Source organism: Quercus suber, unplaced genomic scaffold, assembly GCF_002906115.3.
Source record: "Quercus suber isolate HL8 unplaced genomic scaffold, Cork oak 2.0 scaffold_97, whole genome shotgun sequence".
Taxonomy (NCBI): domain Eukaryota; kingdom Viridiplantae; phylum Streptophyta; class Magnoliopsida; order Fagales; family Fagaceae; genus Quercus; species Quercus suber.
This window is the reverse complement of record NW_027069562.1, coordinates 501,285-515,054: the sequence shown is the minus strand read 5'-3', so window position 1 is coordinate 515,054 and position 13,770 is coordinate 501,285. Positions and strand designations below refer to the sequence as shown.

General features: G+C 34.7%; 1 protein-coding gene and 1 pseudogene across 1 annotated transcript; both read left to right on the top strand.

Annotated features, from left to right (window-relative positions):
* Positions 1-672: 672 nt before the first annotated feature.
* Positions 673-3,646, top strand: LOC112024330 (uncharacterized). Its single transcript, XM_024056967.2, has 2 exons — positions 673-756; positions 1,957-3,646. Exon 2 carries the CDS (start codon positions 1,960-1,962, stop codon positions 3,457-3,459), a length of 1,500 nt encoding a protein of 499 aa, XP_023912735.1. The 5' UTR covers positions 673-756; positions 1,957-1,959; the 3' UTR covers positions 3,460-3,646.
* A 5,776-nt stretch (positions 3,647-9,422) lies between these two features.
* On the top strand, positions 9,423-11,191 carry LOC111991005 (coleoptile phototropism protein 1-like; annotated as a pseudogene).
* Positions 11,192-13,770: the final 2,579 nt, after the last annotated feature.

Below are 13,770 nucleotides of genomic sequence, written 5' to 3'. Positions count from 1 at the left end.
GAGCTATCACTAATTTGAAACACTTTATTACAAATGTCCACGGGCCCAAACTTTGACCACCCTTTCTATAGTTGGGTGCCATGAAAGTTCAATATCAAGAAGGGCACATGATTTTTGGCTCGGAATGGCTTACAACTCTGGTGTGGTATCATTGCCCTGGCCCACTTAAACCCAAATTCTATCGTGTGGGACCACTGAAGCTGCTTGGGGCTATCCCTGTGAGCACAACATTTTAAACTGAAGTGCCATGACTCAAACCATAACTCTCAGACTTGCAAGGGTGATGGTTTAAGGGACTGTCCCTACCATCAAGCTACCACCCTTCGGTGGTATAACCTAGTTAGAGATACATAACAAAATCTCATAAATAAATGAAAAAATAACATTTTAGCATGGACATGTTTAGAACAAATAAAAATAGAAAAAGGAAATGGTAGTAAGAAGTCATGACATGGATGAGTAAGATTAAAAAATATAAAAGATTAGATAAAAGAAAAAGAAAATTAAATTACTTTAAGTTGTTGGCAAGCAAGAATTATATTCTTGCTTGCTTGTGTTTTTGTTCTTTCTTGTTTCCTTTTCTCTTGAGTTGGAGAATGATTTTTTTTTTTTTTTTTTGATACCATAGGAAACACTATATATAGTATAAGTCATTAACGAGTTCTTCACAACCTTGGTTCTAACAATATTGAAATTGAGGGTAACTTGGAGGCTTCTCTAGGTGTGTTCTAAAGCCAAGATTGAATTATTCTTGCTGTAAGTATTAATAGTTGCTTTTGCAAATTTGTTCATATATACATGTGTTTTTTTATTATTATTCATATATGGTAAGTTGCTATGCTTGCTTAAAATTTGTCATATAGATATTAAATGTTGTAAATTTCTATTGCACTTGCATTAATACTATATTTTTGTGTCCTCAAACTATAGGCACGTAAATTGAAAGTTATTATTCTAAAAGGCTTTGCTCTTTCTTTTATGTATCCTCAAACTATAGTCGCTACTAAATTTTTTGTTGGAAGTTTTGTTTGAATGACACTGTTGTTTTGAGTTATAGTGAATGACCTGACTTAATTGAAAAGTTGTATAATAGAGAACTAACCATATCAAATATGAAAGCAAATTTAGCTGCACTCCCAACTTGATATATAGAACAATAAAAAACTTGGATTTGGGTTAAATACTTTTTGATGAATGGTAAGAATTGACATGAACGGAGCAAAGTAAAAAAAAAAAAATAAATAAAACTTTTGAAGTCTGAAGAATTGGGGGAATTTAAAGAAATGGTAGGAACTTTTGTTGTTAAAGTATTATTATTATTAATTCTTAGCTTTTTAGATGCATTTCCTTTAAATAAAAAATCATATTTAACTAAAGAAAAAAAAAGAAAATACAATTTTAAAAAATTATCTCTAACTCAATACTTTTAACCTTCCGCTTTAATTTAGAGATTGCAAAAAAAAAAAAAAAATAAAATAAAATCTTTAATTAAAGGAAGTTATTGTATTGTCTTTATCTTAACAAGAGATGAAGAAATCATCTATCATAACAGTTTTTTGCCGCAACCATAAAAATATTTTGTCCCCACCTAGGCCTCTTAAACAATCAGGCCCAAATCCAATTTTCATTCAAATCCAAACTTCTTTACTTTCTTTTATCAGACACAAAATCAAACACCTCATGTGCAAATTAAATGCTGCTCTCACTCACGCCCCAAATTCTGTACACACTCCTCCTTCGTAAACGTTTGATCCCACCCAAAACAAGAAGCCTTCAATCTTTTCTTAAATTAAAAAGAATCGGTGTTTCACACACCTATTTCTCTTTCTTTGTTTCTTTTCATCTATATAGATTTGGATTCAGCTTACTAGCCCTGTTGTATTGACTCACGTTTTTATTTTTCTCTAAACAAATTGGATGTTATTTTTGTTTGTGACTCTGTGCATGTCATACAAGAAGATGGCGCAACAACAGCAACTTCTACATTTTTGCGATTCAAAGCATCCCTTGGTCTACCGTCCAAACTTCTTTTCGGAAGTTAATTGTAGGGGGTGCCAAGAATCAGCTTATGATTCTATCTACTGTTGTCCTAAAGGCGGATGCCCATGGTACGTTCATCATAAATCATGTGCGGAAGTACCCCTTGGGTTGCACCATCCCTTGCACCCATTACATCCTCTCATTCTTTTTGACGAAAAAACTGTTTATCCTGAAGAGAAAGAAAAGAGCAGATGCCAAGTCTGTAAAGAATCTCGCAACGAATACACTTATCGCTGTTACCGTTGCGACTTCAACCTTCACATGAAATGTGCTGTTTTGCAACTTGAAGCTGAATTCCACGATCACCCATTGACTCCCTTGGGCAAGTCAATCACATTCACTTGCGACATTTGCGGCAAAGAAGGCAAGGGTGTGCCCAATCAATGTGCCACATGCTGTTTCTGGATTCATAGAAGCTGCGCTTCTTTCCCACGCAGGCTCAAGGTTGTACGTCACAAGCATCCCCTCCACGTCACCCATTCTTCTCTTGAACTCCGTGAATCTGACTCCCGATTTTGTCAACTCTGTGTTCAAAAGGTGGACCTGCGTTACGGGCTTTACTATTGCTCCAAATGCAATTTCGTTGCCCACCTCAATTGTGCTATAGACAAGGGAAGTAGGGAGGACATAAATTTGCTGGAACTTAAAGATGAGGAGAATGAAGATGCAGAGCTCGATCAATCTGTTGAGTCAGCAACAGCTTACAAAGTCAAAAATATCAAAATGAGGGAGGACGGAACTGAAATAGACACAGAAATTGAACACTTCAGTCATGAGCATGACTTAAAGCTCACTGATGAGGAGGTTCAAAATAATGAAAAATGCGACGGGTGCGTAAGAGCTATTTCCCCTCCTTTTTACAGTTGTGCTAAGTGTAGCTTCTTTCTTCATAAATCTTGTGCTAATTTACCAATGAAAAAGAAACACTGGCTTCATCAACGCCCACTCACCCTCCGAAAGACGGTCATCTATTGTAATGCCTGTTACCAATATTGTAATGGCTTCTGCTACATTTCTGAGTCAAGCGGCTTTGAACTTGATGTTCAATGTAGTTTGGTCCCAGAAATCCTTACCCACGAAGGTCATAAGCACCAACTCATCCTCTCCTACACAAGCTTTGAACAGAGTTGCAGTAGTTGTGGTTATGAAGGAAATCTAGTATTCCGTTGTACCACTTGTGAATTTGCACTTGACTTTAAATGTGCGACACTACCACAAACCACAAGGTACAAACAACATGAGCATCCCTTCACTCTCAGCTATACAGCTGAAGATGACTCCGGTGAATATTATTGTGATATTTGTGAAGAAGAACGAAACCCAAACCATTGGTTTTACTACTGTGCAGATTGCACTTATCCTGCACATCCCAAATGTGTTCTCGGGGAAAGCCGAAATTGGAAGTATGAAGGTGCTTAAACATTTAATTGTCATCGACACCCCTTACTTTCATTGAGGAAACTAAAGATCACCCTCCATGTCACAAATGTAGTCTTCCTTGCAAAGAGTTGATCTATTAGTGTGTGACATGTAATTTCCACATCCACATGAATTGTGTATAGAAAGGACAAACGTGGTTTTAATTCTAATGTCTATATTTTCCTATTGGGTTGAGCATTAGTTCTTTATTATTGAATTGAATGTGTTATTACGACGATTAAAAATGAATTTCTTTCACTTTTTATAACATCAAGTTTAGACTATTAGTGTGAACTTGTATTTTTATTCAAACAAGTCTTCTTTCCATTTCTTGACATTACTTACAATATGAACTTTGTTTAGAAAATAAAATTGAGACCTCAAAATCTTACTGTGAAAAAAATTGAAATTTATAATAATATATCATCAAACCTAGAATTATATTGACTGATCATATGATTTTGCAATCATCTTATAGTCTAGTAGGAGTAATAATTTTGAATTTAACCAACAGTCATTCATTCATGCATTCTAAACTTCTCAATTACATTTGTTCCTTTGTAATTTTATGATTTATTTTACTCATGATTCTGTGAATAGTATTTTGTTATCTGCTCCTATATTTTATCTTTTAAAAGATCATATATATCCTGAAGCTTCTCCACTCCTACAATGTATTTTTCTCATGTTTTATTGATAGAGTTCATAGTTTGACTAAGTACTGTTCCAAGTGATTGTTTGATTTAGAGCAGTTTGTTGTAACAACATAGAAGAGATTACTTGGTTTTAGGAGTTTTATTTATTTATTATATATATATATATATATAAATTGAACCCTTCCGTTGTATGAGCAACATATCAGGATCAAGAACTATTTATTGGTGGCACTGGCATTTCCCCTCAAGATAGTATTTTGATGTGTTGCCATGTTGTACAGGAGTTTTCTGGATTCTAATATGTTGTGTTTGGTAATCCTCTGCATGTATGGCCTGATGTGGTACTGACAGAGGGGTATTGTTAATGAGTTGCTAAACAATATTATGCACTGAAGCTCTTAATTAACTGTCATTTTAGTCTTTAAGTTTCAGATCTGTCCTTTTAGAAAGCTTGTGATGTTTGAGGATTGTTTCTTTATCTGAATTGGAAAAGTTGTATCAGTTAAGTTTGAGTTTTATAAATTCATCTCAAAGGACCTCCAATTTTATATGCACTACTGTCGATGACTTCAGAAGCATAACTACTTGCTAGGTACCATTTTCTCATTTGTGACCACTTTGATGTGTGTAGTGATTGTAGTCTTGAGGTAGTTGCCATGCATATTGCACAAATTCACATGCATATTAACTTCTATAAACATTAACCGTGAAAGCATAAGCCCTATTCTATAAAATTCATTGTAGACATATATTGCATTTGAATAGCTTCTTAAACAGATAGTATGACCAATGCTTTCCCTTTAGCCTATTACCTATTATAGAAAGGAAAAATGTGGTTTAATTTTAATTTTTATATATTCCTTTTGGGTTGAGCCTTAGTTTTTTTATTGTTAAATTAAATCTAATGTGTTATTAGGGCTATCCACTAGTTTAGTTCGCTAATGGAAGCCATGTCACTGACCTCATTAGTGAAATTAATAAACAATCTTCAAATTCAGCAACCGGAGATAAGTTTCTCTCTCTCCCTCTCTTCCTCTATTTTCGTTTTCTGATTTCCTTTGTTTTTGTTTTTTGTTTTTTGTTTTATGTTTTTTCGGTGGAATTGTGATGGTTTGTGTATGATCTGCTTTGGGTGGGTGTGTTCAGTTTTGAACAACATTTGAGCGAGTTGTGAGTGAATGAGTGGTTAGGAGTTGGAACATTCACCTGCTGCTGAAGATGTGACCACTATGGGGCTGTTGGTGGTATTTCAATTTGAGGTGTATCCTACCTGTTTGACAAAAGGTCTTATAGACCTCAAGTCTCAAGTTGCATCAATCACATACAACCAAGTAAGGCTGATAACTTTAAAATTTCCTTCTTCTTCTTCTTTTTTCTTGTTGGTAAATTTACCTATTATTTTGTTGCAATCATAATTATCAATTATACCTAACTTACAAATTCTCTGAAGGTACATGAAATTTCGTAATTGTTAGTAAAAATGTGAGGCTGGATTTTTCATCTAAAAGATGTCTACTATTTTGCTTAAATAATACCCAATATACCAGAAATAGCAACTTTCATACATCCTAAGTATGGAGAAATCCTCATAAATGAAGATGATGTTGTGGTCATCAAAAAAGCTCATGATTTGAAGAAGGAGAGTTTCAAAGACATGTGAAATGGAGAGTTATGTATGGTGATATGATGTATTGTTTCTTCCATTCATTGTGTCTATATAGTATTTTTATAACTAGACATAACAAGTAGAATTCATCTGAGATTTTACCTCGTGTTTACTCGTGATGAAAAGCCCACTAGTTGAAAAACATTTTGTAATTTAGAATTGATTTTTGCAAATGATGATAACATGTTATTGTGTAATCTTTTAGTTTTCCATTATATATATCTGACTAGTGAGCTCCCAAGGTGCCAACACTGAAATTGATGTAGTAGTGCAGCTCATGTTAGCATTGTATAAACCTGTTATGTTGCAAATCCAGACTGAAATTAGAGAGTTCTTCAATCAATAATTCCAGTTCATCAAGTTTGATATTTGTGGAAAACAATAACGGGTCATAGTCATACACATTCCATTATCTGGCTACGAATGTTGGCACTTATAAGAAGGTGGGTTTGTCTTTGATTGAAAATTCTAAGATAGAGGAGTTAGATGAACAATGGAAGATGTAGGGTAAACAATAAGATCGTTATCACTTGAAATGGAATGCTTTGAAGAGAGAAAAGAAAAAAGTTATACTCGATTTGTGTAACGGGGCTGATCAGAATAAGAATAGTGGAGAACAAGAGCTATTCTTGTCTTAAGTATTTCTTCTTGGCAGAGTCCTTTAAGTTTGGATGCTATAATAGCTTAGATAATTTAAGGCCAGCTTTGTGGGAGAGAGTGGTGAATATGGGTCGTGGTTTGATGGAAACATTTAAGGTAGAGGTGTTGGGTAACTATACAAGAAAAAACAATGTTAAAACATTCTTACTTGCCAATGAGTTATGGCTTTAGTGGCAGCCTGCCTGGGCTGAGCACATTCTTCCACAGCTCACTTATCGTTTGGTTCCTCATGGACATGATTGCCAATTGCAGATCACAACATTTCCTAGCAATTTCTCCTGTACCAATAGTAAAATATTCTAGCTCAAACCATATCTCCTGCATTTTGCACAAACTTTTTCCAAGCCTCTTCTTCATTCAGAAAATCTGTCATGACATCTTGATTGGTCATCATTTGCCTACACACTCCAAAGATTCTGTTGTTTGTAGGATCTTACAGTTGGCTTGCTCATTGTCTTGTGAAATTCTGAATTCCTACAATATCAAAATCAATCTTGTAGGGGCAGAATTTCATAATGGTAGCGAATAAACTGAACGGCATGGTCCCTGAATGCCAGTAGAAACCAAGGGCATTGTAAATAACAATAACAGCCCAAAAAGGAAGACTTGGCATGAGATCGTAAATAATAGAGAGAGCTTAGGAATGGTGGCTCAACTCAACTTTGTAAATACTAACAAAGAAGGCCAGAAAATGAAGAATCATTTGGAAGATAATGTTGGTGAACTTGATTAGAGGTATGTTCTGTTTCTGCATAAGTGGTTTGTGGGGCATCCAAAATGAAGTTAATTAGCTAACTAGTATTGAATGGCTTGGTATTTAATAAAACTGTCAAATTGAATGAAGTGTGTATATATTTACATTTTTAGTAAGAACTTTCAAAAGTGATACTATGGTTGTTTGACACATATGATACTTGAAATTTTATGCTACACACTAATGTTAGGAAAGGAATGGTATTTGCACACTTTGCTATACACTTGTTTTTTACACCCAACCTTTAGACCTTCTTTTCAAATTAAAACAGAGATCACATTTCCTTGAATTTCTAAACTACAATATTTTTTTCTTGTGTTACTCAAAGTTTGTAATTGAGGTGAGTTGAAGAGCTTCTCATTTTAGCTCATGCTATAATCACATATACATGTTATAAGATGCTATACTTATTTATATTGGGACCCTTTTTCCTCCCTTTTGTGAAGTAGTCTGCGGACTATTATGTGGGCTGTTCAATTCGCGAGTGATATCCTATTTGGTCTTGTGTTTTTATTTTACACATGGTGTTTGAGGAAATGTCCTCCTATGGGCTCTTTGGTGGTGCGTGGTAGCTTTTTTCATTAGCATGTCAAAGTAAAAATAAAAGACAGTTTAATGGAAGTCTTTTGTTGGTAACCTTTTTCTACACTAATACCTGAATTAGGTTGAGATCATATGGATGTTGCTTTTTCTACTTAATATTACATTAGAAGATGGCACATGCTAACTTATGTTGAGATTGACACTTTGAGATGTTTATATCTCATTGGCTATGGAAATTGAGATATGACATTTGAGCATGTCAAAGATGATTCTTGGGTTCTCTAAGGGGATCTCACAAAGTTTGAGAATTCTCATGAGGAATTGTACTCTTTTGTTCATAAAAAGTGGTGGTTGTTCAATCAGCTAGAATTTAGACTGCCTCTTGCTGAAAGAAGTTCTTATTTGTTAATGATAACTACAGAGTCGTGTCTTGCTATATTGGTTAGAAATTCTACTCTTATGAAGGGTGCAGCGTGGCATTTTTCTGGGACTGTTCTAAATATGTTAGCAATCCTTTCTCCTATCAAACTTAAGATTGATGAATTATTCTCACAAAAACTTGCTTAACAGTGGTCTGTCTTTTACCAGTCAAGTGTCTTTAATGGTTGTTGTGAGTAATAAGATTAAACCAAGGTCAATGCTTCATTGGACCTAAATGTATTCTTAGGTCTCATGGTTTTTTAAAATTGGTACAGTAAATTATATGCAATTTTAAAAAGGCATCTGATGCAGGAGCAGGAGCATCTGCATCATGATGTTTCAATTACAATCAAAATCGGCAGCCAGCAGTAAACTATAAGTTAGGTACAAAAAAACTATGCATGTGCTAGTGACAACTGTAACTAATTCTGTTACAGTAGTCGATTACAGCAGTAATCACTTAGCAAGGCTTGGCTGCTTGTGTGGCTAGTAGTATAAAATAGCTGTAATTCCAATTGTAAATCAGTTTTGTTGATAAATAAGAATTTACTTTAGCCTTGAGTGCTAATATTTAGAGATGAGTTCTCTGTGCAGAGGTGTTGTCCGCCTATAAACTCCTCTAAGCATCATTGTCATAACCCCATGATGATTGGTTCTTATTATTTATTCACAAAAAATGGAACTATAATGACTGGTACAACTTTCTTTTTTTCTTTTTCGTTTTTCATATTTTATTTTTTTAATGAGAGATTTATTTATTTTTTCATTGATGGAGTGATTTGCTCTAATGCAATATAAGAGTTACACTAATGGAGAAAGATGATTTAGTGTCTCTCTATAAGTGGATGAGATTGTATAACATATATAATATCAAGGTATTGGCTTCATTCTATGCATGCTTTTCACCTATATTTTAAATGCCAGGAGATGGAAAAAGGAAGTAGACCTTCCTAATGACATAACCACTTCAAACCAAATATTACACAATATACAATCTTAGTGAGGAGGCCAGCACAGCTCCTATGTCTATCACATGCCTGATTTTATATGTAAAGAATAAATCCTATCAATCTGTTTATATATGTATGTGCAGGTTTGTGTGAGCAACAAGAAATAGAAATATACAACAAGTGAAGCTTCAGACAAAGAATGACATATTAGTTTGACAACCTTGGACAAGATATGCTTACAGTGGGAAGGAAAAGTCTTGATAGAGTAAATTTCATTTGTGGGTCAATATCTGGTGGGAAGCGTAACAGAACAGATGTGTCATTTTTCCAGCTTGGTTGCTGAAGAAACCAGGACAGGTAAAAAAAATCCCTCCCCACCTCTCCCTTTCAAGATATCCTACTCTCTATGCATACATTTATATGGAATGTCAATGGTGTACTTGTGATTAAAGTTACACACACATTATCTTTTTATGGCAGAGTCCCATTTATTCATATTTGCACAAAGTGCGCTCAATTCATCTATTCTTAATAAAGGATGAAGAATCAATCTTTCTTTGTGTGACAAATTTATAATTGACTTTAAGCCCTTAGAATCTTCATTACAAATATTGACTCATGTAGATAGTTTGCTTGCATATGGTGTCTTATATTCAGTCAAAGAAAAATAAAAATGGCAGATAAATGAATTCATTCTCCTTTGTTTTTGCATTGAAAACCATGTTATATTGTTGTATCCCAAACTAAAATTTTTAAAACCTTAACGATTACATCTTAATTGCTTTTGCTTAATATTTGACTGAACTCAACTAAGCCTTAATCCCAATTAAATTTGGGTTGTCTATAAATTCTTATCAACTAATAATTGAGATATTCAATAGAACCTCACTAGCTGCGTCGTTACCCCAAGCTGGTGAAAGAGACACTAGTGATTATCCCCATTATTTAACTAGACAATCTTCCAGGTGGACCCAAAACTTGAATTAGTAGTCAATCTTTGTTATGGATGGAAGGTTGATTTAACACAAATGCTGCTCCATTATATTGTGGTGCTCATTCCTCGAAATGAGTGACGATCTTGAACAAGTAAATGTAATGTCCAAAGCTGAGGCCATTTTTAACTTCTTAATTTTTACAAAGTTACAACTCATGAAAAGATGCTCAAAAGCAGTTGCGTGAAAGGCCTGCATAAATCCCAAAGAACTTTGTTTTGGTGATGATTATGTAAAGGACTTGAATTCTCTAGCAAATGATGTTGTGAACTCAAAGCTTGAAGACAAACTTAATTTTTAGAGAGTTACAACTCATGGAAGGATGCTCAAAAGCAATTGCCTGGAAGACCTGCATAAATCTAAAAGAACTTAGTTTTGGTGATGATTATGTACAAGATTTGAATTTTTTAGCAAATAGTGCTGTGAACTCAAAACTTGAAGACAAACTTGATAATTGGTGGTTTGGAGATGTTTCATTTCTTTGAATAGATCAATTTAATGAAGTCATTCAAACTATTAAAAGTAAAGGGCTGAGATCACAGTTTGTAGGATCATGAAGAGCTCGTTGGTACAAAATGGCTTTCCTAAATCACTTTTGGGCTTCACAATTTGGCTCCCAAACATCTAAACCCACAATTACAAAGAGTTACAACTAAATGCTTGTTTAATGTGCTCCACGTGGTAGAAATTTTAGTTTTTTGCAATTTTCTCTACACCTATGCTAGAAAGAATTTGATTCTATGTTGGAGCAGTGTCATTTTCCAGATCTCTTGGTTAAGAATTATGGAGACAATGAAAGTGGTTATGCTGTGGGCATTGTTTTAAGGGTGGTTGAATCTTATGTTTATTTTCTTTCAAGCAAACCCGCACCAAAAATATTTGCTATTGGAAGATTGATAAATGGTTATCTTATGCTAGTTGCAAGGAATGAGAACCTTAGTGCTATAAGTTTTCAGTCACTTGCAGAAGCAATGCCAAAAGATGATCAGCAATGTGATCAAACCTATATACTCTATAGAACCATTGACATTAATCTCATTGTATGGAATTTTGATGTTGGTTTAAAAGAAAAAATATATGTGCTTGCATAGCTATTGAGCCTTATATGTGCCGTGGTTATGAGTCTTATGACTGTTTAGCCCAGAGAGTAAGAGATATGGAAGAAGTAAAGTGGACTGAAAACTTGGTGAGCTAGCCCATGTATCAGAGTAGCCACCCTTAATTTTTAACATCTTAACACAAATGTCCACAGGCCCAAACTCCAACCATCCTTCATACAGTGACATGCTCAGTGTGTGGTTGAGTACCCCTCTCAGCCAAGAATTGGCCTGAAAGTTCAATATCCAGAAGCTTGGGCTCAAGATTTTTTGGCTAGGAATGGGCTACACCTTGTAAGTTAAAACTCTTTTAAACTCCTCTAAAGAAAATGTGGAAAACTTTGCAATAGGCCCATTGACTTACAAGTCCTTTAGTCATTCACTCTACCACCAATCCAATTACTTTGGAAGAGTGATATTTATCTCATATTCCCTTCACCTTAGTAGCTAAATCAAATGGATTAAATAAACCTCAAGAGACAAAAGTAACTCCCTTAGGGATGAGAATACGTTACTAAAAAAAAATAGGAATTTGCTGTTATACTGCATCTCCATAGATTGTCTAGACTTTAGAGGTAAATAAATAAAGGTCTCTAAAATAGATTGGTTCCAAATTTATTTTATTCAAGAGGTTTGAGTTCCTTTTTTTTTTTTTTATCAAACAAAACTAATTTCAAATCTTGTGCTATCACCTGACAAATAAAATCATTTGCAATTTCAGAAGTGAGTCTTAAGAAACAAGGGAAACAACTAGATTTGATTCCTTTGAAACTGAGAGAGATCTAGGTATTCGCTTTCATCTTAGTTCATAAGATAGAGGCCTATAAAGATTGACCCATAAAATTGCCCCTTGGACCTCATGCCCTGTAACATTGACTTAAAACCGCCTTGCTACGACATATTCGGTCATCATGTTATTCTATTTTTGGCTGCTCCATAAATATAGGAACTCAACATATTTCAGAGTGTAATTAATAGTACATAATAAAAATAACATAAATAATAAACACAAATTAAAGTGACAAAAATTTTGTAAAAATGTTATAAAATTGCAAAATTTTGTAAAATATGTTATAAAATTGCAAAATTTTGTAAAATAGTTTATGATCGTAGTAGTACTCTCTTTGGAGAGCATATTATGAATTAAAATTTCTTGAAGCATATCAAACATCCTTTAATCAGATCTTTGAGCGCATTTTTTTGTACACCTCAATTGCTTAGGATGGATCATACTATGACAATTCTCGCAGACAACTTCCCATTATAAAGTTATCCAACAATATCTACAAATATCATAATTGTGGGGTTCGTGGGCCTGATAGCCTAGGCCCATCGTGTAGCAGGCCCAAGGCCCATGCCGAGGAGCACAGACTATTCAGGGCTAAATTGAGGAAAGCCTCTTTTCCCCAATCCACGCCGAGGACCTCCTTATCCTCGGCCTGATAAAGATGATTTTTGGGAAAGACTAACCCCAAAGTAAGCTGTCACCCTCGCATTTAATGCACTCAACTAACCCCCCCTGACCACATTAATGGGGAGGTAACCCCTTGGCAGGATAACGTTGATCAGAGTGAACCACTTGAGTACTGATAAGGCCTCTGATGGGACGGACGCCCAAAAGAAAGGCAAATAGATGATCAACAGATAGAAGAAGGAGATAGGAAGATGAAAACTATATAAGAAAAGCAAGTAAAGTAAAAGGGGGGGGGAAAAAGGGAGAACAACAAGGTCTCCTCGCCCACAGGCCGAGGAGCATCCCCCCATTTGTAAAGAAACTCTTAGTATTTTTTATAAGGAAAGTTCATGCATGGTGATCGACGGCCAGCGCCTAAACCTTTAACCCACTCTCTATAAATTTATTGTTTGGGCTGGATTGGGCTGAAAACCCATTCATATTCAGGGTCAATCCAAATTGAGTCCCCACAATTGGCGCCGTCTGTTGGAAGGATTAGGGTGCTGGCCGCCACACCAGACAAGTGTTCTAAGTTCTAAGTATTCGTTTTACAGTAGGTTGAAAAAAAAAATATATATATATATATATATAGAAGATCTGACACAAAAAAAGCACATTATTTCAACCCTTATGGAAAAGAAGGTTTACATGTAGCATGCAAAACATGTTTAATTGACTTAGAGATGTAAAAATTAGTCAACCAACTATGGTAGAATTAAGGTTTCAAATTTTAAATAAAACAATTCTACAATAATAAAAAATTATTTTGTGATAAATATGATTATGAAATGCATTACTTTTCATTAAATTAGTTCAAATTACAAAATAATAATAATAATAATAATGAGATCACCATAAAAAATAATCACGCGCAACGCGCGGGTCTGCGACTAGTATTACACAATATACAATCTTAGTGAGGAGGCTAGCACAGTTCCTATGTCTATCACGTGCCTGATTTTATATGTAAAGAATAAATCCTATCAATCTGTTTATATATGTATGTGCAGGTTTGTGTGAGCAACAAGAAATAGAAATATACAACAAGTGAAGCTTCAGACAAAGAATGACATATTAGTTTGACAACCTTGGACAAGATTTGCTTACAGTGGGAAGGAAA